General features: G+C 37.1%; 1 protein-coding gene across 2 annotated transcripts in view; it reads left to right on the forward strand.

Annotated features, from left to right (window-relative positions):
* ADAM23 (ADAM metallopeptidase domain 23) overlaps positions 1–26,665 on the forward strand; it is a 166,427-nt gene that overhangs the window by 70,617 nt on the left and 69,145 nt on the right. For both annotated transcript variants that reach the window (XM_037849407.1, XM_037849408.1), the window contains exons 4-5: positions 14,259–14,322; positions 26,559–26,641. In XM_037849407.1, coding sequence (XP_037705335.1) covers positions 14,259–14,322; positions 26,559–26,641 — 147 coding nt within the window. The remainder of the gene's footprint in view (positions 1–14,258; positions 14,323–26,558; positions 26,642–26,665) is intronic.

Below are 26,665 nucleotides of genomic sequence, written 5' to 3' on the forward strand. Positions count from 1 at the left end.
AGCACCCAAATCAAAAGACCAGAAGAGACACACCTAGAGCAGCTACTCAAAGATCTAAAGATGAACAATGAGACCCTAGTACGGGATATGAAGGAAATCAAGAAGACCCTAGAAGAGCATAAAGAAGACATTGCAAGACTAAATAAAAAAATGGATGATCTTATGGAAATTAAAGAAACTGTTGACCAAATTAAAAAGATTCTGGACACTCATAGTACAAGACTAGAGGAAGTTGAACAACGAATCAGTGACCTGGAAGATGACAGAATGGAAAATGAAAGCATAAAAGAAAGAATGGGGAAAAAAATTGAAAAACTCGAAATGGACCTCAGGGATATGATAGATAATATGAAACGTCCGAATATAAGACTCATTGGTGTCCCAGAAGGGGAAGAAAAGGGTAAAGGTCTAGGAAGAGTATTCAAAGAAATTGTTGGGGAAAACTTCCCAAATCTTCTAAACAACATAAATACACAAATCATAAATGCTCAGCGAACTCCAAATAGAATAAATCCAAAAAAACCCACTCCGAGACATATACCGATCACACTGTCAAACATAGAAGAGAAGGAGCAAGTTCTGAAAGCAGCAAGAGAAAAGCAATTCACCACATACAAAGGAAACAGCATAAGACTAAGTAGTGACTACTCAGCAGCCACCATGGAGGCGAGAAGGCAATGGCACGATATATTTAAAATTCTGAGAGAGAGGAATTTCCAGCCAAGAATACTTTATCCAGCAAAGCTCTCCTTCAAATTTGAGGGAGAGCTTAAATTTTTCACAGACAAAGAAATGCTGAGAGAATTTGCTAACAAGAGACCTGCCCTACTGGAGATACTAAAGGGAGCCCTACAGACAGAGAAACAAAGACAGGACAGAGAGACTTGGAGAAAGGTTCAGTACTAAAGAGATTCGGTATGGGTACAATAAAGGATATTAATAGAGAGAGGGAAAAATATGGCAAACATAATCCAAAGGATAAGATGGCCGATTCAAGAAATGCCTTCACGGTTTTAACGTTGAATGTAAATGGATTAAACTCCCCAATTAAAAGATATAGATTCGCAGAATGGATCAAAAAAATGAACCATCAATATGTTGCATACAAGAGACTCATCTTAGACACAGGGACACAAAGAAATTGAAAGTGAAAGGATGGAAAAAAATATTTCATGCAAGCTACAGCCAAAAGAAAGCAGGTGTAGCATATTAATCTCAGATAAAATAGACTTCAAATGCAGGGATGTTTTGAGAGACAAAGAAGGCCACTACATACTAATAAAAGGGGCAATTCAGCAAGAAGAAATAACAATCGTAAATGTCTATGCACCCAATCAAGGTGCCACAAAATACATGAGAGAAACATTGGCAAAACTAAAGGAAGCAATTGATGTTTCCACAATAATTGTGGGAGACTTCAACACATCACTCTCTCCTATAGATAGATCAACCAGACAGAAGACCAATAAGGAAATTGAAAACCTAAACAATCTGATAAATGAATTAGATTTAACAGACATCTACAGGACATTACATCCCAAATCAACAGGATACACATACTTTTCTAGTGCTCACGGAACTTTCTCCAGAATAGATCATATGCTGGGACATAAAACAAGCCTCAATAAATTTAAAAAGATTGAAATTATTCAAAGCACATTCTCTGACCACAATGGAATACAATTAGAAGTCAATAACCATCAGAGACTTAGAAAATTCACAAATACCTGGAGGTTAAACAACACACTCCTAAACAATCAGTGGGTTAAAGAAGAAATAGCAAGAGAAATTGCTAAATATATAGAGACGAATGAAAATGAGAACACAACATACCAAAACCTATGGGATGCAGCAAAAGCAGTGCTAAGGGGGAAATTTATAGCACTAAACGCATATATTAAAAAGGAAGAAAGAGCCAAAATCAAAGAACTAATGGATCAACTGAAGAAGCTAGAAAATGAACAGCAAACCAATCCTAAACCAAGTACAAGAAAAGAAATAACAAGGATTAAAGCAGAAATAAATGACATAGAGAACAAAAAAACAATAGAAAGGATAAATATCACCAAAAGTTGGTTCTTTGAGAAGATCAACAAGATTGACAAGCCCCTAGCTAGACTGACAAAATCAAAAAGAGAGAAGACCCATATAAACAAAATAATGAATGAAAAAGGTGACATAACTGCAGATCCTGAAGAAATTAAAAAAATTATAAGAGGATATTATGAACAACTGTATGGCAACAAACTGGATAATGTAGAAGAAATGGACAATTTCCTGGAAACATATGAACAACCTAGACTGACCAGAGAAGAAATAGAAGACCTCAACCAACCCATCACAAGCAAAGAGATCCAATCAGTCATCAAAAATCTTCCCACAAATAAATGCCCAGGGCCAGATGGCTTCACAGGGGAATTCTACCAAACTTTCCAGAAAGAACTGACACCAATCTTACTCAAACTCTTTCAAAACATTGAAAAAAAATGGAACACTACCTAACTCATTTTATGAAGCTAACATCAATCTAATACCAAAACCAGGCAAAGATGCTACAAAAAAGGAAAACTACCGGCCAATCTCCCTAATGAATATAGATGCAAAAATCCTCAACAAAATACTTGCAAATCGAATCCAAAGACACATTAAAAAAATCATACACCATGACCAAGTGGGGTTCATTCCAGGCATGCAAGGATGGTTCAACATCAGAAAAACAATCAATGTATTACAACACATTAAAAACTCGAAAGGGAAAAATCAATTGATCATCTCAATAGATGCTGAAAAAGCATTTGACAAAATCCAACATCCCTTTTTGATAAAAACACTTCAAAAGGTAGGAATTGAAGGAAACTTCCTCAAAATGATAAAGAGCATATATGAAAAACCCACAGCCAGCATAGTACTCAATGGTGAGAGACTGAAAGCCTTCCCTCTAAGATCAGGAACAAGACAAGGATGCCCGCTGTCACCACTGTTATTCAACATTGTGCTGGAAGTGCTAGCCAGGGCAATCCGGCAAGACAAAGAAATAAAAGGCATCCAAATTGGAAAAGAAGAAGTAAAACTGTCATTGTTTGCAGATGATATGATCTTATATCTAGAAAACCCTGAGAAATCAACGATACACCTACTAGAGCTAATAAACAAATTTAGCAAAGTAGCGGGATACAAGATTAATGCACATAAGTCAGTAATGTTTCTATATGCTAGAAATGAACAAACTGAAGAGACACTCAAGAAAAAGATACCATTTTCAATAGCAACTAAAAAAATCAAGTACCTAGGAATCAACTTAACCAAAGATGTAAAAGACCTATACAAAGAAAACTACATAACTCTACTAAAAGAAATAGAAGGGGACCTTAAAAGATGGAAAAATATTCCATGTTCATGGATAGGAAGGCTAAATGTCATTAAGATGTCAATTCTACCCAAACTCATCTACAGATTCAATGCAATCCCAATCAAAATTCCAACAACCTACTTTGCAGACTTGGAAAAGCTAGTTATCAAATTTATTTGGAAAGGGAAGATGCCTCGAATTGCTAAAGACACTCTAAAAAAGAAAAACGAAGTGGGAGGACTTACACTCCCTGACTTTGAAGCTTATTATAAAGCCACAGTTGCCAAGACAGCATGGTACTGGCACAAAGATAGACATATAGATCAATGGAATCGAATTGAGAATTCAGAGATAGACCCTCAGATCTATGGCCGACTGATCTTTGATAAGGCCCCCAAAGTCACCGAACTGAGCCATAATGGTCTTTTCAACAAATGGGGCTGGGAGAGTTGGATATCCATATCCAAAAGAATGAAAGAGGACCCCTACCTCACCCCCTACACAAAAATTAACTCAAAATGGACCAAAGATCTCAATATAAAAGAAAGTACCATAAAACTCCTAGAAGATAATGTAGGAAAACATCTTCAAGACCTTGTATTAGGAGGCCACTTCCTAGACTTTACACCCAAAGCACAAGCAACAAAAGAGAAAATAGATAAATGGGAACTCCTCAAGCTTAGAAGTTTCTGCACCTCAAAGGAATTTCTCAAAAAGGTAAAGAGGCAGCCAACTCAATGGGAAAAAATTTTTGGAAACCATGTATCTGACAAAAGACTGATATCTTGCATATACAAAGAAATCCTACAACTCAATGACAATAGTACAGACAGCCCAATTATAAAATGGGCAAAAGATATGAAAAGACAGTTCTCTGAAGAGGAAATACAAATGACCAAGAAACACATGAAAAAATGTTCAGCTTCACTAGCTATTAGAGAGATGCAAATTAAGACCACAATGAGATACCATCTAACACCGGTTAGAATGGCTGCCATTAAACAAACAGGAAACTACAAATGCTGGAGGGGATGTGGAGAAATTGGAACTCTTATTCATTGTTGGTGGGACTGTATAATGGTTCAGCCACTCTGGAAGTCAGTCTGGCAGTTCCTTAGAAAACTAGATATAGAGCTACCATTCGATCCAGCGATTGCACTCCTCGGTATATACCCGGAAGATCGGAAAGCAGTGACACGAACAGATATCTGCACGCCAATGTTCATAGCAGCATTATTCACAATTGCCAAGAGATGGAAACAACCCAAATGTCCTTCAACAGATGAGTGGATAAATAAAATGTGGTATATACACACGATGGAATACTACGCGGCAGTAAGAAGGAACGATCTGGTGAAACATATGACAACATGGATGAACCTTGAGGACATAATGCTGAGCGAAATAAGCCAGGCACAAAAAGAGAAATATTATATGCTACCACTAATGTGAACTTTGAAAAATGTAAAACAAATGGTTTATAATGTAGAATGTAGGGGAACTAGCAGTAGAGAGCAATTAAGGAAGGGGGAACAATAATCCAGGAAGAACAGATAAGCTATTTAACGTTCTGGGGATGCCCAGAAATGACTATGGTCTGTTAATTTCTGATGGTTGTAGTAGGAACAAGTTCACTGAAATGTTGCTATATTATGTAACTTTCTTGGGGTAAAGTAGGAACATGTTGGAAGTTAAGCAGTTATCTTAGGTTAGTTGTCTTTTTCTTACTCCCTTGCTATGGTCTCTTTGAAATGCTCTTTTATTGTATGTTTGTTTTCTTTTTAACTTTTTTTTTCATACAGGTGATTTGAAAAAAGAAGGGAAAGTTAAAAAAAAAAAAAAAAAAAAAAAAGATGTAGTGCCCCCTTGAGGAGCCTGTGGAGAATGCAGGGGTATTCGCCTACCCCACCTCCATGGTTGCTAACATGACCACAGACATAGGGGACTGGTGGTTTGATGGGTTGAGCCCTCTACCATAAGTTTTACCCTTGGGAAGATGGTTGCTGCAAAGGAGAGGCTAGGCCTCCCTGTATTTGTGCCTAAGAGTCTCCTCCTGAATGCCTCTTTGTTGCTCAGATGTGGCCCTCTCTCTCTGGCTAAGCCAACTTGAAAGGTGAAATCACTGCCCTCCCCCCTACGTGGGATCAGACACCCAGGGAAGTGAATCTCCCTGGCAACGTGGAATATGACTCCCAGGGAGGAATGTAGACCTGGCACCGTGGGACGGAGAACATCTTCTTGACCAAAAGGGGGATGTGAAAGGAAATGAAATAAGCTTCAGTGGCAGAGAGATTCCAAAAGGAGCCGAGAGGTCACTCTGGTGGGCACTCTTATGCACACTTTAGACAACCCTTTTTAGGTTCTAAAGAATTGGGGTAGCTGGTGGTGGATACCTGAAACTATCAAACTACAACCCAGAACCCGTGAATCTCGAAGACAGTTGTATAAAAATGTAGCTTATGAGGGGTGACAATGGGATTGGGAAAGCCATAAGGACCAAACACCACTTTGTCTAGTTTATGGATGGATGTGTAGAAAAGTAGGGGAAGGAAACAAACAGACAAAGGTACCCAGTGTTCTTTTTTACTTCAATTGCTCTTTTTCACTCTAATTATTATTCTTGTTATTTTTGTGTGTGTGCTAATGAAGGTGTCAGGGATTGATTTAGGTGATGAATGTACAACTATGTAATGGTACTGTAAACAATCGAAAGTACAATTTGTTTTGTATGACTGCGTGGTATGTGAATATATCTCAATAAAATGATGATTAAAAAAAAAAAAAAAAAAAAAGTAATACCAAGGATTACATGCTTTATCACTAAATTTAGATTTATGAGGTTTGGGAAACAGGACACATTGAAATAAACTTTGAAACTGCTATTCAAAAAAAAAAAAAAAAAAAAAAAAAGCTTTAGAGAATACAGGTAAGCAAAAGGAAGAAAATAAAAACCTTTGAAACATACAGGAAGCAGCAGCCCACTGTTAAATTTTGTATTTTTCCAGACGTTTTTCCCATATGCAATGTATACATATCAACATACTTTTAAAAAATTACCAAACATGTTATTCTTCATTGAGTTTTTCATTAAACAATATAGTGAATGTCTTTCCAAGTGTGCGTAAAAGCACGTATAAACCTACTCATGTCTGCATCATCTGTAGAGAGTAAGCCTTGTGTGTATGTATGTATACGTATATGTACATATGCATATGCATATGCATACTTATACACACCCACATATGTATGTGTGTATATATCTTTGTATGTATATATGTGTGTCTCTATCCATCTATATCTATCCATTTTTGCCCTTGTTCATTTAATTCCTCAAGAAACCTTTATAAATGGAACTTGTGGATTAAGGTGTGTACATGCTGTTAGGGTTTTTGATATCTGTTGCCACTTTGCCCCTAGAAAGGTATATTCACATCCCCGACAGTAATGTGTACAGTGCCAGATTACACCTTTGTCAGCACTGACTACTATCATTCATTTTTATTTTCTAAACTGGTGGGGGAAAATGGTCTCTTATGGCTTTTTAATTTACAAGCCTGTTATTCCTTGAACACTTGTGCATTTCTTTCTAATTGATTGCTATTAGTATTTCTTGTTTTCCTTTTTTTCCATGAATTGTGTTTTATAAATTCTATTTTGTGAATTACCTGCCCATGTCTTTTTCCCACTTTTCTCTTAGATTGTCTGTTTTTATTTAGTTTTGGTTTTTAAGTGTTCCTTATATTTTATAGCAGCCCTTAATTTTTCACAGATTTCCATATATTTTTCCTCAATTTACCTTGAAATGTTTATTTTGATGTTGTTTTACTCATGGAAGTTTTAAAAAATTTAAAGTCTTAACAATTTCCTTCTCTGTGAAATCTGCGTGTAATACCATGCTTAAAAAGGCTTCTCTCTTCCTAATATTCAACTGTATTTGTATAGTAAATTTATGGCTTCATTAAAAAAACCTATATACCATTAAGACAAATAGAATTAGTTTGTTGTAACATATGATATAGGATCTAACTTTCTTTCCCCAAGTGTTTAGTCACTTGTCACAAATACATTTACTCTTTATTTTCCTCTTTACTAATTTAAAATGCCCATTATTATCAAATTTTAAGGTGGTGTGTTTTTGTTTTTGTTTTTGTTTTACATGAACTTGAATCTCTTTCTGTAATTTCCATTCTAGTCTTTGGGCCTGCTGTCAAATCAGGCCAGGTACTGTATCTTTAGTTGCTGTAGTAGCATTATAATTTCTTATTTTTTACTCTTATTTTGAGCAATGGTTGACTAGTCTTAAGCATTTATTCTTTAAGAAGAACTTTAGAATCATTTTGTCAAGTTAAAGTAACTTTCTGAGATTTTGCTTGGACTTATATTAAAGTAATAGTGTAGGCTGAAGGAAATAGACATCTTTATAATATTGAGTGTTCCCATGGAAAATCAAGGACTATGATTCATTCAGTCATGAACTCTTTTATTTTTCTTAGTAAGGATTCGCAGTTTACTTCATATACACATATCTGCACATTTATTTAAACTAAGTTTACTCTTGGTTTAGTCTTGCGTGTGCGTGTGTGTGCATATGTATATATAAACTTTGAAATTTGCTGTCGTTAGTACAAACTTTCTCCCCCAGATTATTTCCTTGTTGTTTTTGCTGGTACAAGTAGGAAAGTATTTTATTTTTGCATATTTATCTTGTAACTAGGCACCTTACTTAACTCTTATTGTTTTTGTTAAGTTTTTCCTTGGTTTCCTTTTTGCTGTTGTTGTTCTTCTCATTATTTCAAACATAACTGGGAAGAATGGAACACTATATAAACAAATGTGCATTTTTTTCTGTATAGATTGAAAGATGAAAGAAGTAGAATGTTCTTGTCCTAGGATGTGGCAAGAACTGGATTTGGAAGAGAGTTGTTTTTTCTAGACAAAGTTATCAGAAGGCAAGATTGATAATGGATCCACATCCATTCCCTACCCTTTCACTATGTGTAATGCCTGGTTTAATAGTTGTATAAGTAAATATCGGGCATATCAGAAAAGAACCCAAATTAGTAATATTCAGTGTACTATAATATTGACTTCATTATTAGCTTTGAAATTTGAGCCATGTGACTTTGTGCAAAAGGTATGCCATAATTATTTGGATTCAGTTTTCCCTGTGTTTAAAATTTTGTTTCATGACATACGGGGGTAAAACTAAATTGTGAGTGTAATCATGACTCAATCATAGTGGAATTTCAAAATTACTGATGCACAACTAGGAAAGTGTTAGTCACTTCATATGGTCTGATTTCGAGTCTGGCTTTAAATTGGGGAGGAGAAATTAAACATCTTGCATTTTAATATATTGATTGATACTATCTCCTCAGAAGGGAGCTCTCAATTAGCTACCCTTATTGACTGATCAAGTCAGCTGGGTCCTCAGCTTTTATATCACCTCAAGTTCATTCCCCATTTCTCTCTTAGCTCTCCCTTTTTTACTCCCTTATCTATAAACTTGCAGCCCTACCTGTGTTTACTGTTCTCATTATTCAAGTGTATCCTTAACCTTGTGGGTTTAAAATGGGGACCCATCTCCTGTGAGATGCAGGAGTGCCTACAGACTGAAATTCCTGCTGCAACCCCTCATGAGTTTAGCAACTCATTAAATTCCCGCTGTTACCCTGAAAGAAGCTTAACCCCCTGCATCTTACTCATGCTAGGAGTGTTCTCACCCGCAGATCCCTGCCTATGGAATATGCCCATGTTCCCCCTCCTTGCCTAGCATGCCGTCTTATGTCTGACTAAACACAAAGCCTCTATTCAACCTATGATTACTTTAACCCACGTAACATATCATTTCTACACTCTTAAATCCCAACCTCTCCATGCTTACAACATTTTAACAGAGCTTCAAAGTCTTACTGCATTGTTTACATCCAAGAGGATATATATTTTCTAGCTGAAACAACTTTTGTTATGAAACTATTTAAGGTGGAATGAGTCTAACTGTTTCTTAAAACTTTAGAATAAAGTGGCAATTGAAAATTTATCTTAATTTTTAAAGCATTCTTTTCAAAAAGGAAAGCAATAGAAGGACAAAAGCATAATCATAAGATTACAAGCTTTACGCTTGTATGGATGTATTGAGTTTAAATTCTTTGCCTCTCTTCATTAGCACTTATAGTAATTTTCTAATGAATTTAAAATATTTTATGTGTGTAGAAGGAAAAAAAGAAGTTTCTAGTGTAGAGATGGAAAGGGCATTGTGCTTCATTGCACAATATCATTATGCTTGAAGCCCCTCCATGTCAAGGACCTCCACAGTGACCAGCATTTGTTGTCTGAATGAATGAATGTGAGATCTGGCAGGGAGGGATGGTGAAGGAATGCCCTGTTGGCCTCTAGGGCCTTTCAGAAAATCTTCTTCACCCAATTTCCTAATTAGAAGTAGACAGAACTCAACCCAAACTTTGAGAGAATACAGACTTTTGGACCTAGAAGAGACTTCCAGAGACTGATAGTTTGAATAGATTTTTAGAAGGAGGTGAATGATCTGTAACTCAGGTAAAAAAAAAAAAAAAAATAGAGTCCTTGTGGTCCAGTGTATGCCTTTCCAGGTAGAGTCAAAAGTCTAAGGCCTTGTAATATATGCTGCCTTGTTCTAAACAATTTATTTGCTTGATGAGTCTGTTCCTAAGTATTTCCTGATAAGGGTTGTCCCCCCAAAAAAGAGTATGATTCTTTCAAGTAAGAGATTGAAGTTATTTTCCATAAAAGTAGAAGTCATTCATCCTTTTAATTACTAACTTTTCTAGCCATTAGAGATTCTTAATAACTTTTTTTTCAGTTACTAAGACCCTTGGCTTCTCCATAATGAACCTCCCTTTAAAGGAAGATATAAACTCCTGGGAGTTTGACCACTCGGTTATTTATGTGTCTAATTTCATTATACACATGAATCTCAAACTCAGGGATGCCAACAAATATATATTCATTGTGTAGTATGTATATGGACAAAACCTTCTCAAAGCACAGCTCTCTCTGGGTGTGAATTTCCACTATCGGGATATAATAGCAGCTCTCTGTGTATTTGTTGATGGTTCTGAAATTCTTTTGAACATGAATTCCTAAAATATTTCTTTGTGCTAAATCCTGAAATTAGTCAGTATAGGTTAGACTGTGTTTTAGTAACAAGCATGAAATCTGAGACTTTACACAGTAAGATTTGATCTCTCATCCACATTATAGTTAAATACAAGTTGAAGGGCTCTCCTGGTCAGCTTTCCTCGAAATCATGACCCAAGAACCTAGGCTTCATCAATCTTGTATCTGTGCCATCTGGATCATATGGCTTCCAGGGTTGCCACAGAAGAGAGAGCTTGGATAAATGTGCAGGGATTTAATGACCATGATAGAGGGGCAGATATCACTTCTCCTATACCTCATTAGACAGAATCTAACCTAACTGCTGGGGAAGCTGCAGAATGCCGTCTTACCACACCAACAAGGGAAAAAGAAATGGGATTTGGTGGATATATTGCGTTAATTCTGCCACAGTCCCCTTCATTGACCTGATTTTTGGCTCATTTGCCATGTTCTAATAGCCTTACCATACTCTTTGTCTTAGAGTTCAGCATCTTCAAGATGCTTACTCTTATCCTTCATAGTTTTAGTAAGATCACATTCAGTCTGACTCCAGAGCGCATGTTCTTTTCGTGACCTCAGTGCTGCCGATACACCATGAAGTTGCAGAGTTTGTGGGCCCAATAGTGTTTCCTCATTCTCATGCTTCCATCACGCTTTGAACTTCCTTATCCCTTTGTTTCTAAAGGCCACCCTTCTTTCACCAGGCAACCTGAATGGGAAACATTGTAGTGGCCATGGCATATAGCTTTTCTGTGAATTATTAGAAAAAGGATGCTAATTTCAAAACAGGATGCTTAGGAACTCCCTTTTACCAGTTCTCACAGGAGTTATTGGGCTCTGCAGAACTAGATTGCCAAGTGGCTAATCAACAAAGTAAAATCACAGTTTATGCTTGGGACCATAGTTGCCAAATGGATCAGTATTGGCATGTCAGAACATTTCTGATCCCACCAGGAAATTCTGCTAATGAAGTTACAGACAGGAGGGATAGAGGAAAGATCTTAGAGAATATGCTCATATAGGGGTTGTCCAACAGCTCCTCTCCAGGCCTACAGAGATATATATTACCTATTCTTATTCTGCTGGGTGGGGCTAGAGACACACCATCACACACTTAGCCATGCAGTTCTTCCTTTTCAGTGTTCCTGTCAGTCACTCAGAGGCCTGCTATTTCAACATTTCCTTCAAGAATTTCATAGTTAACTAGATTAGATTTTAGTTGGCATTAATTACACGTTCAGGGAGATTACAAATTATCTGTGAGGGTGAGATGACTGATCTCAAACATTTATGCTGATTTTGCTTAGTTTCAGTTGCAGTGAGTTGCATTCTTCATCACGGCATCCCAGTGCCTGGTAGGGTCTGGCATATTATAGGTATTGGTGGATGTTTGTTTATTCAGCAAATATTGATCACTGGCCTCCTAGGTGCTGGACATTCTGCCAGGTGCTAGGGAAGCTGTAATGAGGAAAGGAGCACTGTCAAGGGAGGGATTGCTTTGATCAGAAGGGAGGAAAAGAAGGAGCTAATGGAGATGTGGGCTATTTATAGGAGGTAGAAGAATGGAGTGGTGATGGCGGGGACTGAAGAACCTTTTCTCAATGTCTGTCATAGGTTCCCAGAAAAGTAACTGTTTCTCTTCTTTAAGATGCTCAAATGTAGAATACTAGAAATAGGTATGTCCATGTGGGAAGAGGCCCTTAATTTAAAAGGGGGAAATAGGATAAAGTGACCTTTAACAGATTTGGTGATTAATGGTTAGGATGCTATAATTTGTTCTTGTAATTACAGGCAAAATTAGTGGTCTAAAATAACTTTGTTTTCAATTCTCAGACATGCTCCAGTGATTGAGAATTTTGAAAATAATGAATTACCTATATAGAGAGGTGATTAGAAATGCAGTTAGTGAAACCTCTTTGCCTCTTGGTATGGAGGAAGAACTCCTCAGAGAAATGTTAACAGTCATGTTTATGTATATTCATGGTGCTGGGAGCTGACTTAATTAACTAGAAATGAAAGAAGTTTCTGAAAGAGAGAATATAGAGATTGAAAGAATATGGGGAACACTGTATTCTCAAATATATAGAATGAACTCTTGTCTTGACTTTTACTACAACTTAGGCTTTTAAAAGAGAATGAGTAGATTTACCATAACTGAGTTTCAAATGTAGAATAGTCAATAAATATGCATTTGATTAGCAATTGCAGGAGGAAAGCATGTGTAAGTTACAAGCATCGACTTAATTTCTGTCCTGTAAAGGTTGTCCTTCAGCTCATGCGGGAAACCATGCTGGGCGCAAGTGTGAGGCTCCCAGTAGCTCTCTGTGGACTGGCTATAAGTTGCCCTTTCTAGCCCTTCACATTGGATCATTTTAGAACTGTATCAGGTACAGCTAGCAAAACGATGCGAAATCATTTAGTCCTCCTGCCCTTCAGTTAAAGTTGTTTTAAGGTTTCCTGATGAGAAACCTGTGATCAACCAAAATTGTAGAAATCAGAATATTAGAGCAGGAAGAGACCCGAGGTGTCTTCTACTCCAGCCCTTTGTTTTCCAGAAGCAGAAATGAAGGCTGAAAGGGCACACTTCTAATTTCTAGTAAAACCCCTGTTGTTCTTCAGTTGTCATTAGGATTAAACAAGTTAACACCTTTTAACCACGCTTAGGACATAGTAAGTGGTCAGTAAATCTGAGTTATCACTCGTTACCATCACTCCTAGTGGCAGAGTCCAAAAAGGAACCCAGATGCCCTAACACAGTTTAATGCATTCTAGGAGGCCCATATTTTGTAATTGCAGAGGGAGAAAACTGTTTTAGGAAATTGAATTAAGATTATAAAAGTGACAGCCGCAATGCCCATTACGGGGCACTTACTCAGTGCTGACTTCTCTGCTAGGCACTGCTTATGTATGGTTTTTATTTCGTCCTCACAGCATCTTATGAAATTCTCACTCTTGTTGTCTCCATTTGACACGTGTAAAAGCCGAGTGGGCTGACTTCTCAACAATCACATCAGCAATAAGGGGCTGAGTCAGATTTTAAATCTTGATTTGACTTCAAAGTCTCTGTTCTTTACCATTCCAAACCAGGAGTTGGCAAACTGTGGCCCAAAGGCCAACTCTGGCCTTCTCTATTTTTGTACAGTCTGCAAGCTAAGAATGTTTTTTTCATTTTTAAATGGTTAGAAAAAATCAAAAGAAGAGTAATATTTAATGATGTGAAAATTACATGAAATTTATTTATATAAAGTCTTGTTGGAACACAGCCACCCTCTTTTGTTTGTGCATTTGTTTAAGTGTTGCCAATGACTGCTTTGCACTACAGTGGCAGATTTGAGTAGTTGTGACAGTGACCTTGTGGCTCGCAAAGCCTAAAATATTTGCTAGCTGGCCCTTTAAAGGAAAAGTTTACTGATGCCTTTTCTATACAATTAATGTTTTGTGAGATTGCAGTCATTCAAGGCATTTTTAGAGGTCCTGTGTCCTCTTGCTACCTGCCTTTTAATTTGTTCCATATGAATTAACTTAATCAAATGATGAATAATGTGTATGAAAGTTGAACCTTACCTTATCCGTGTTTTGTCTTTGTAACAGACTGGGGAATGATTTGTTCCTGGATAACATTTGAGACCCTTGATGAGAACATGTTTTTGTACTAACGGGACTGTAGCTATTTGTGGTTTGCATGCTTCTCACGTCCATTTACTGAGCTGATTATTTTTAAACCTCTAAGTGTCTTAGATGCAGAAATCACTCTATTTTCTTTCCTTCATAGTGGTTTGCTGTCGTCTGATTATGTGGAGATTCACTATGAAAATGGAAAACCGCAGTACTCTAAGGTACAGTTAATAGTGCAGAGAAATCCTGTAGGAAAACTATAGTTCATCACACAACTGTTCAGTGTACACTGCATTGTTTTGATGGCTTCTCAATAAAATCACTCACCTTCTTATACAAGGGTTTTTTTAGTGAGAGGAAATTTATTTAAAAATATACACGCTTGAGATAATGTAAGAGATTTCTGCTTATTCAGGCTTATTGTGTGGGTTGTACATGTAGCATCTTACATGAGAGGCATGAAGAGCTGTAAGTCCCATATCAGATAACATCTTAAAATGGTAGGATTTAGGAGAACCAAGGTCATGGACACAGAATCTGGATTATAAGACCAGGTGAACTACTGGAATGATTATTTAGTTCAAGTGACATGCCCAAGGGGCAGAGGGCAGGTGGGGAAGGAAGATTTAGCAGTGCTTTCCCTCTTCATCTTTACAACTGCTCCATGAGGTGGATACTGTTATTCCTGTTCTACAAAAGAAGAAATTAAAGTAGAGAGAAGGCAAATAAAGCTGCTTAAAGCTACCAAGCATTGTAATATAAAGGTAATTGGGTCACTTGATCACCTTCGGTTGGGTGTTAACTTTTGTTCTTTTCACAGAGAATCAATAAAGAGGAAGTGGGTGAAGATTAAAGCAAGGGGGAAATGATTTGTATTTGTAAGGAGCACAGTGGTTTCCACCAGTCAGGATGAAAATCCCTGGAATGGCTACAGAAAGAGACTGATGTTTAGGGAATCAGAGTTCCGCTGAGCCTGAGTGGTGGCCATGATACCATGGGCATGGGATGGGAAAGAGAGAAAAACAAAACCAAGCATTGAAAATCAGATTTTTTTTTCTAGATTGCTATCTAGTGTTGGCATAACAGCAGCACCTTTCATGTTTGGGCTTGCTGAGTTGTGAAGCTTAGAGAGCTGGGGTTTTCAGACTCCTTTTCAGACTGACAGCCTCTCAACAAATATTTATAGGTGGCCTTAATTGTAACTACTGCCCAGGGGCTTTCGCATTTCTCAGGGTTTGTAACTGTCCAATTAGCAGCGGGCACATTTGTAATTTGATGTGTGTTCCAGCCTTTAAGTTTTATGGCACAGATTAAGAACTTCCGTACATTATACTTACCTTTCTGTCAGTTTTTGCCTTAGGCTGCATCTTGGGATTTGTCGAATCTCCCTAAAAGTTAATGCTGTGGAAAGTGAGCAGAAATGCTAAATCAAGCCTGGTAACAGTGCTCCCTGGCATTTGTACAAACCAAAGCTACTGGCAGCTGTGCCAGCCCTGAAGCACTGCGGATGCTGAGTCATGAGTCTGGAGTCCAGAAGAATGCCTAAGGACTTTATAGACTCAGCAAATGAGCCACCTTTGCAGGCATCAGTAACCTGAGCCCTACTTCTCACTAAGAAGTTCACTTTTTTTTTTTTTTTTTAAGAAGCAGAGTAGCTAATTGGCCTCCAGAGGTCATTTTAGGTCCCAAAAGGGGAGGACTTGTCATTAGTAAGACACTCCAAATCTGGTAGCAGTTGTAACTCAATTCTAAACAAAGTGTATTTCACCTGCAAGAGGAGCCACCTGCAATTGTGTTCACTGCAGTTTTTTTTGTGTTCATTGCTTTTCTCTCATTTGTGACCCTTTTTCTCCTAAAAGCTTGTATGCCCAAACTTAATTGCTTTGTATATAAATGAAAGAATTAGTGGTAATAGTTTTTTATGTGTTCATATTTATATCCACAATAAAAAATTTGAGATAATATGTACATTATCTTGTAACAGAACTTTTGACCTAACAAAATTATAAACATTTTTTTATGCCATTGAATAATCTTCTAAACCTGTATTTTAAAAAATGGCATTTTCTGGTTTGCTAATACTGCCATAATGCAAAATACCAGAAATGGATTGGTTTTATAAAGGGGATATATTAAGTTACAAATTTACAGTCCTAAGACCATAAAAATTGTCAAAACTAAGGCACCAACGAGAATACCTTCAGTGAAGAATGGCCGATGGTGTCCGGAACACCTCTGTCAGCTAGGAAGGCACATGGCTGGCATCTGCTGGTCCTGGGTTGTGTTTCAACTCCACTCTCTCAACTCCTATGCATCCTTGCTTCTTTCTACTAGGGCATTTCTCTCTAAGCATCTGGGGGTCATCTCTTAGCTTCTCTGGGGCAAATTCTGAGCTTCATCTCTTAGCTTAGCATCTCCAAACATCCTTCTGACTGCATCTCCAAGTATCTCTAAGCATCTCTGTCGGTCCCAAGTGTCTGAGTGTCCTGGCTTAGCATATCCTGGGGCGTTTTGGTCTCTGTTTTGGGCTCTCTGCTCTCTGTGTGAACTCCCTTTAAAGGACTCCAGTAAACTAATCAAGACATACCCTGAGTGGGCGGGGTCAAATCTCCGTGGAAGCATTCAATCAAGAGATTACACCCTTCAAGATTGGGTTAAAAGTTCATGGCTCTTCTGGGGTCCATGACAGTTTCAAACTGGCACATGGCATAATATTGTTTACAGTGTATTTGATATAGTTTAAAAATCTCGTAGTAATAGATAATATGGATTGTTTCCAATCTTTCACTGTTACAACTAATGTTGTAGGAAAGACCTTGCCAACACTTTTGAATACCTCTTTAATCATTGCTTAAGGATTAATTCCAAGAATGGGACTTTCTGGGTCAAAGTGTTGTTAGGTTTTTAAAAGTTTTTGGTGCATACTTACAATTTTGCTTTCTGAAAGTTTATATAAATTCACACTCCCACCACAATTATACATTCCCAAGCATTAAAAACACACACACACACACACACACACACAAAACTTTGCATTGACTTTCGGGTTATTTGAGAAAATCTTCAGACAGAGTACCAAAAAGGAAATGAACATGTAAGAATGGCTGGGTTAAATAAACTTTTTTATATATTATGCACCCTCTCTTCCCAAGATATAAAATTATTTAGATAAAAAACGCATGCATCCAAAACACAGATACACAATCAGTATTATTCACACAACTAGAGAGTAACAGAATCACTAATAGTCAATTTTGCTTTGTGTTAAATGTAACTGTGGACATATGAAATATTCTGGGAACTAGTTAAGCAAAATGATGTTGTCTAGGTTTCCCCATTTACAGCACTACCAGACTCCTCCTTACTTCCCATTTCTAGTTAAGAATAGACTAACATCTTAGGCTTTTACTTTTACTGGACAAAATGGGTTGAAAGAGCTTCTTTCCATGTGAAGCAAATATAGGGACTTGAGAGGTCAGCAAATGAAGTACATAATATACTTATCTGTAAACACATATGGAAAAATCTTTGCTCTATAATTGATTGTCTAGGAAATTTTTGTTGTTTTTCTATGACTGTCAGAATTTGGGCTGATATTAACTACATGTCTCATACCAATTTCATTTTTTTAGCGTATGCATTGCCGACAGAGCATTAGTTTTTATTAGAATTGCTAGCTCAGTGCTTTACATATAGTCTACAATTAAATCAACTTTGTTGATCAACTTTGATAACTTATTAAAATAAGTTAATTTTTAGCATTTAGATTTCCTATAAAAGAGTTAAGTATTAATGTTACAGTGTGAGTATAGGAATACTTTTCAAATTTAACCCATTCCATTAATCTCCTTTACGTAAGCCATTCATGCACATTTTTACGTGCTTACTGATAATTTGTGCTCTCTTCTGCTTAGAAAAGGAACAATGACCTAGCCAAAAGTGTAAGACTGGAGAGATAGATGCAGTGACCCCCCATTTTGACTTCACTCTACCTAATTGGTCGTTAAATTATTGGGTGGAGAAAATACCCCAGCTCTATTTTCTCACCCCTGGCCTTTCCTGTCCAGTTGCTCACTCTTCCCCAGGGGAGGGCAGGTGGTTAACTGATGGGAAAAGGAATTGGGAATGTTTTACACAGTCCCTTTCTCCCTTTTCTTTATGGGATTTACCTCCCTACAGGAAGAGCACTTTCTGTACTTTTCCTTACACTAATTGCAGTGAGTGGGTCTGAGTTTGTCCCATGTTGTCTGTACCTTGGTAGATAAGTCTGGCTAATTCAAGTACAGCATTAGCAGGCCCATTGGATTCTCAGCTAAGCCACACCCTCCAGTATGGCTCTGTCAAAAATAAAGGTGATATTTTGATCTCTATTTGTCTAATTCCCCTATCATCCTCTCATTTGGTTTTAAATTTGGGTGGCTACCACTTCACACCCACTAGGATGGCTATAACAAAAAAGATGGGCAATAATAAGTGTTGACAAGGATGTGGAGAAACTTGAACCCTCATATACTGCTAGTGGCAAAGTAAAATGGTATAGTCACTTTGGAAAACAGTCCATTAGTTCCTCAAAAAGTTAAACATATGTTTACCATATGACCCAGCAATTCCATTCCTAGGTATATACCCAGGTGAATTGGAAAAGTGTTCTTGCAAAAATTTGCACACAAATGTTCATAGAAGCATTATTCATAATAGCCAAAAAGTGGGAACAACCCATGACCTTCACCTGATGAATGGATAAATAAAATGTAGTATATCCATACAATGGAATATTGTTCAGCAATAAAAAAGTACTGATACATGCTACTATATGGATGAATCTTGAAAACATTATGCTAAGGGAAAGAAACCAACTATACAAGGCCACATATTGTATGATTTCATTTATTTGAAATGTCCAGAATAGGCAAGAGGAAGAAAGTAGATTAGTGGTTGCTAGGGGCTGGGAGAGGGAGGAATGGGGAGTGACAATAATGGGTATAGGATTTCTTTTTGGTGTGATGAAAATGTTGTGGAATTAGATAGTGTCGATGGTTGTAAAACTCTGTGACTATACTAAAAACCACTGAATTGTATACTTTAAAGGGGGTAAATTTTATGACTTGTGAATTATATCTCAAAAAACACACACAAAAAAACAAAAACAAAACTCAGAACTCAGGGAATGAAGGTTTATTTACTACCCATCCCTCATCAGCAAGCATAAATCCTCTGCTCCTGTAAGATTGGTCTCATCAAATAGGCTCATGAACAAGCCATTCTTATTTATTAAACAATTATTTTTTGAGCACCTACTGTGAACTAGTCACTCTTTTAGGTATTGGGGATACATCAGTGAGCCAGATAAAAATCCTTGCCCTTATAGTTCCTACGTTCTAGTCTAGTCACTGTTTCGACTTCATGCTCCTAGAATGTTCTTTGTGCTTTCCATATCACCATCATGGCTCAGCTCAAGCTCACTTCTTCCATGAAGCTTCTGGGCAGCAGGAAAGAAGGGATTGTTACAGGATGGAGGGGGCACCTGCTGAGAGGTGGGATTGCTGCAGAGCAGTGGGGATTGGAAGATTCAGTGTCCTGAAAACCCTGTCCAATACCTGAGCCCAAGAGGGAACGGGGACTGCAGCAACGAATCAGAGCCTGGCTGAAGTGCCTGAGTTGAAGCAGGGGACTTTTTGGCTGCAAATTTCTGCCTGTCTTTCCCTTTCTGACTTGCCCTCTCTCTTTCTCTCTTCCCCCTTTTCTGCCTCTTTTTCTTTTTTCACTTCCCTCTTCTGTTATTACTATTTTATAAGTTTTCTCAATCTATTTTTTGCCATCAGTTTTTCCTCTCTTCTCTTCCTGCCTCTCAGCTTTCCATGACTGGATTTAAAAATTCATGTTTTGGGTACCCTGTTTGTTATAAAAAAGTTAGTTTAAAGTTTGTATTTTCCCCTCTTATTCTAGATTAGAATGAATTTTTTTCTTGTGTGTGCCCTCAGATTTTCTTCTCTCTTTTGAATTAGTAGGCGGTTTAAAAAGCAAGTTGTTCACCACTGAATGAATAATAAAAAAAATTAGATAATGGGGAAAACAAAATTATCTACACTAAATCTACTTATGCTAGATGTAAGGTTTTCAGTTATTTAAATCTTGGTTTAAAATTGAAATTACTGTTGTTAATCACTCAAACATTGTCTTCTTGGCAATAATCTTAGTGTATTATAGAATAGGAAAGAAGCCTGGTGTTAAAAAAAATACCCCATGAAATCGAGATGGCGGACTACACTGGTTCCTCATGAGGCTATTTTAAGCTTGAATAGTATAATTTAGATGAACTATTAAAAATTTATGTATCATTGGTACAGCCAAACTGTCCTAATACTTTAATTAAATTACTGCAAGAACATTTTCCCCCCATTGAATTTAATGAAGGTAAATAATTAAACTGGTGTTGGGGGGGTTCTCAAGTTTCCCCAGTCTCAAATATATTTTCTTTCATTTCCTTATTCTGCAGTACTCAAATTTGGATATATGGGTCCAATTATAGTTGTCTTTTCCTGTTTCTATTTTGCTACTAGCCCAATGATTTTTAAAATAATTTGACATACCCTGCTTATTGATAAGTTTGAAATATTGAAAGATTTGTGTATAGAATAATTATTTGAGTATAGTATCATATTTTATTGTTTTATTTAGAATCTGGAATATCATAATATACACATTTGTGGGATAAAACCTTTGTAGTTCATTTTTAAATGTTGTCCAGACCTTCAGGAGTTGATTGAAAATGTCTGTGCTTGGTTGCCATGAATATCCAAGGCTTACGGGAATATCTTAAGTAATGGAATTGAAAGGAACTAACTGATTGAACTTGAGATAATTAAGCAGACACGAAGGTGGGGCAATTTAAAAATTAAAATAAATTAAATTGAAATTATAGGTTCTTTTTCCAGTAAAGTGTATAGAAATAAACAGTTCTTGTCACTAGATCAATAAAACCAGGAAACTAATTCCTCCCACCCCCACTCTCCAAATTGTTATCACTAGAGTCACAAAGTTGTTATCCCCAGCTACTTGTGATTAGGAAGTGTTTAAAAAGCTGTACATGACTTCAGTGTTTCATTATTTGCACAAGCCGCTTGCTGGTTTCCAATGGGAGGTTGATTTGTGGAGCCAAGTTGCCATTATTTGAGCATGATCTAGTTTGTGGAGTGCTTATTTATGTAGAAATGGTAGCCGAGAAAGCTGAGGAGCACACTTACTAGGATCTTTTAAATTCCTTTTGATGAGCTAATGAATTCTAAACACAGATCCTCAATTTTTGTTGAACTTAACTGACAGTTTTGAATTTGAAATGCCGATGGCCACAGGGACGTACGTAGACTTGCACTATGCGCCAGGTTAGCTCCTTCGTTCTCCTTCCTGCCGTTTGCCTTGTTACAGATCAGAGGTGGTGGTGATGACCACGCTGGCCAGCCTTCTTGAGCTGTCCCAGGACTTCCTGGCTGGAGAATAAATCACTGACTTGACAGCCTTAAGATTATGATTTAGTTTAGCTTTTTGCTGTCATTGTCAGAGCCTTGTAGCACTTTGTGCCTGTCTCCCTATCTGTGCATGGGGACATAGTACTTGAAAGACGCGAGTGTTCGAGATGAATGGGTCCTTCAGTGAAAGGCCCCCCTGGAGCCGATTGTCCGCTGTCGTGGTTAATAGCGGAGGCCTCTGGAAGTGAAAGTGTTTTTGCTGCCTCCTCACTGCACTGGTCTGCTACTGTTATGCCTGTGCCCCAGAAGGAATTTCCTCTTCTCTCCTGGAGTTTAATTTACACAAAATACCTCAAGATGTTACTTTGCAGTGATATTGACAAAATGCTGCATAGTTCTGAAGAATTACAAATAGTATTTTTCCAGTAATACTTTTTTTAAAACATGATATAAATTTAGTAATATGAAACCCAGAAATTCTTCTAATACTAAATTGGAAGCTGCTGAATTGCTTATAGTACAATTTATGTGTTAAAGCTTTCAGCTGCATTCAAAAATTTATATATTAAAGCTTTCAGCTGCATTCAAAGGTACAGGAAACTCAAACAGTTCCTTGCAGATAATTTCTTGCCTTACTTCAAACAAATAACAAAAACCTTTATTGGGAGAGATCATTGTCCTTCAGTTTCCAGTGCAAGTGAGTGAAGTTTAGATCTAAGCAAGGTCTAGTAAATATTTTGTGGGGATTAGAAGAATATTTGGATGGAAATCTGGGAAATACAGGTCAAGTAAATTTGACCGTGTTTGCTAGGCACTTTAATAATCACTTAAGATAGCCTTTTGATGTGGTACAAAGTGCTAAATAATCAGTTTGATGGAATTTACAGTTACATATGGTTGTTTTTAGAATCATGTGAAGATTTAATTTGCAAAATATTAACCTCGATTCCCAAATTACTGAGACGTGATACCATTTGACATTGGAAATCTCACAGTTGAATATGCAACTAGAACTTGACATATTATATACAAGTCAGTATTTATGTACAAGGTTGATTTTTGAGAACAAGAAGAAACCTTTTACAAAGTAGTAAAAAAGCCATAATGCAATTTAGACAACCAATATTGAAAATCTGTATTTTTAGTTACCAAGAGGAAACACATAAACTGAATTGGTTGGAAGAGTCATTTAGTTTGTGGGTAAATACCCTTAGGCACTTTAAACAGGCTCTGAGGGTATCAGTCTTTATATAAAAATGCAGTATAATAAGTAGTTTTCAAAATGACTGTAAATTATCAATAAAAACTCAAAATATGGTCAGTATTTTCTATTTAAAAAGACATATAGGAAGCTTCTTGTTCAACAGTGTGAATTCAGTGCACATATTCATCTCCATTCCTTCTCAATAACCAACTTAAACAACAGTTAAGGAATAAAAAAGGATATAAACCCACAAGGACAAAAAGGAGGTAAGACACAATTTAATAAGTTAAGCCCTTGATCCTGGGGCTTGCCCTTATGAAACTTATTCCTGCAAAGGAGAAGCTAAGCCTACTTATACTTATACCTAAGAGTCACCCCCAGAGAACCTCTTTTGTTGCTCAGATGTGGCCTCTCTCTCTCAGCCAGCTCTGCAGATAAACTCACTACCTTCCCTCCTACGTGGGACATGACTCCCAGGGGTGTAAGTCTCTGGCAGCAAGGGACAGGACTCCCAGGAATGAGCCTGGCCCTGGCATTGTGGGATTAAGAATACCATCTTGACCAAAAAGGGGGAAAAGAAATGAAACAAAATAAAGTTTCAGTGACTTCAGAGAGATCTCAAATAGTCGAGAGGACAATCTATAGGTTATTCTTACACATTGTATAGATATTCCTTTTTAGTTTCTAGTGTATTAGAATAGCTGGATGGAAATACTGAATCTTTTGAATGGTAATCCAGTAGACTTGATTCTCGATGATAATTGTATAACTATAGATAGCTTTTATCATGTGACCATGTGATAGTGAAAACCTGGTGATTGACATTCCCTTTACCCAGTGTATGGGAAAATGAGTAATAAAATAATGACAAAAAGTATATAAATAATAGAGGGGATAAGGGGTATGGGATGGTTTGGGTGTTCTTTTTTATTTTTTTCTTTATTTTGGAGTAATGAAAATGTTCTAAAATAGACTATGGCGATGAATGCACAACTATATGATGAGGCTATGAGCCTCTGATTGTATACTTTGGATAGATTATATGGTGTGTGAGTATATCTCAATAAAATTGCATTTAAAAACTACAGCAGAGAAAAAGAAAAAAGGGATAGATGAAGCAAAAGTGATAAAAACTTGATAATTGTTTACTCAAATTGATGCATATGTGGGGGTTCATTATTCTATTTTTTGTTTCTAAATACCTGTTCCAAAATATTCTTGACTTATTTTCATAATAACAAATTCTTAAGCAGGATACAAAATTGGACATAAACCTTAATTCCAATGTGTTCAACATACACATTTAAAGAAAATACTGTAAAATACTACTAATAAGTATTTCTCTCTGGATGGAGGGATAGCATTTTTTCCTTTATCAGTTTAGTATTTTCCAAATCCTCTGAAATAAGCATGTATTGCTTTTAAAATTAAAAAAAAAATCTGTTAAGAAAAAAAGGGAAGACAGCAGAAGAGAGGTATGGATAAAATTTTAGAGGGTAGATAAGGGATACCTATTTTAGGTTTAAGCTTTTCCTGCTCTTCTAAGTTCTATTGGGGGGTACCAAGAAGCAGCAAGTGAACTTCTGTCACTTGACCCAGAACTGCCAATGATTTGAAGGCACCTGAAAACAGAAGGATTGGTTGAAAGACTACATGGAGAGTAGTTAAATCCCTGATCTATGCCCTACCCCATATAGCCAGGTGGCCATCCTTTCCCTACTTTGGTGGAAGAGCTCAGCTTATGGAGAAAAATGGAAAGGAGAGAATTATCAGAGAAATAATAAAAGATAGTTTCCAAGAATGGAAGTTCATGAGTTTTCTTGATTAAGAAGCTTCAGAGTGCCCAGCACAATGAATGAGCAAATAACTCACAGCAAAGAATATCATGAGACTTCATGAAAATGGGGACAAATAGAATTTCCTAACATCTTCTGAAAAGGAAAAATACAGGTTTTATAAGAAATATCAAACATTAGGATAACATAGATTTCTCAACAGGAACGTTAGAAGCTAGAATGTGCAATGGCCTTTGAAATGCTGAGAGGAAATAATTTCCAATCTAGAATTCTCTACCCATCCAAGCTATAGATCTAGTGTGAAGACTGGAAAAATTATTTATCTTCCATGCATACTTTTTCAAGGAAGTACCAGAGGATGTGTGCACAAAAGATGGGAGAGAAGGGGGGACCATGAATGGGAAAACACGGGATCTGGGAGTCAATATAGAAGGGAGACAAAGGGAGTTCCCAGGATGATGCTAAAGAGAAGCCCTAGGTGATAGCTGTGTGTCAGGTTGATGAAGCCAGAGTGGACTGAAGCAGGAGGTTGAGGAGGAACCAGGGAATATCTCCAGGAAAAGAAATGGATATATAGTAAGTTACCTGATATGTTTGACTATACTGAGAGGAGTTTTAGAGTATTCTCAGGTGATAGGGCCTATAGTAGTGCTGAATGAATGGAAAAATAAGCAAACAAGGAAATGAAGCAATAATTCTCAAACAAAATTTTATAATGGTGCAAGAAAATGTAACCATAGTGGCACAGTTGTGTTCAATATTTGTGTATTTATAATATAAACACATTTAGCCAAAAAATGGTGGTGTGTATCAGAATGTATTGGGGGTGTATTAGTTAGGGTTCTCTAGGGAAACAGAATCAATGAGAGATATCTATAAATATAAGATTTATAAAAATGGCTCACGCAACTGTGGGTATGCACAAGTCCAAATTCCGTAGGGCAGGCAGCAAACTGGCAACTCCAATGAAGATGTTCAATGAACTCCTCAGGAAACGAACTGGCAACTTTGACGAACTCCTTAGGAAATGCTTTGCTGGTCAGCCGAAGAAGTGAAGGTCCTCTATCTGTCTCGCTTAAAAGTCTTCAACTGATTGGATTAAATCCAGTTGACAGCATTCTCTCATTGTGGAAGACATGCCCTTCATTGATGTAATCAGCCACAGCTGCAGCGAATTGACTGACGATTTAATAAACCAGCCTTCTGGTTTATTAATCAGCCACAAATGTCCTCACAGCAATGGTTATACCAGTGCTTGCTTGACGAGACACCTGGCCATGTTGACACATGAACCTAACCATCATAGGGGGTTAGGGGGGTTCTCAAGATTATATATTAGGAAAATAATTTCTAAAAGGGAATAAATTAGGACATAGCAGTAGAAATATTTTGTTCAGGAATATATAGGTAACTACCAGAAGAAATAGCTGAAGGAGTTAAAAATGGTTGCCTTGAAGGTGGGAGGGAGGGAGGAAGGAGACTGCTGAATTTGTGTGTCTGTGTTACCATTTGACTTTCAAATCTATGCTCATACGTTATTTCTATTAAAAAATTTATAGAACTAATTTAAAAGGCAGGAAAGCGAATGATAAGGTTTTATATAGTTTTCCATAAAAAAAATGATTACAAATGACAACTTTGGGGTCTCTCCTCAGTTACACAGAAGACCTTACTCTGTAACAATATCTGGTATCATCTCCTTTACATGCTTAAGAAATGTATACACATTTTACCAGTTACACTGGTATCTTATTCCTTTTAAAGACTTTTCTCCTTCGTTAAGTTTAATACACATATGGTCATTATCAAAAAGTTGAAAACTTGCCTAAGTCCTCTTTGAGACTGCATATCACCATGTGGAGTTTCTAGGATTGTCAATCCATAGTGTATGCGCATTCCCATACTCGGATTTCTTTTTCCTTTAGAGAAGCAGCCCAAAGAGTGAATCACATTGTATAAAACACAATTAGCCACTTAAACCTTTTTTGTAGGGTGGAGAGCACTGTTACTACCACGGAAGCATCAGAGGCGTCAAGGACTCCAGGGCAGCTCTGTCCACCTGCAACGGACTTCAGTACGTGGGACTCGCCTTGGGTCC

This window comes from Choloepus didactylus, chromosome 9, assembly GCF_015220235.1.
Source record: "Choloepus didactylus isolate mChoDid1 chromosome 9, mChoDid1.pri, whole genome shotgun sequence".
NCBI classification, from domain to species: domain Eukaryota; kingdom Metazoa; phylum Chordata; class Mammalia; order Pilosa; family Megalonychidae; genus Choloepus; species Choloepus didactylus.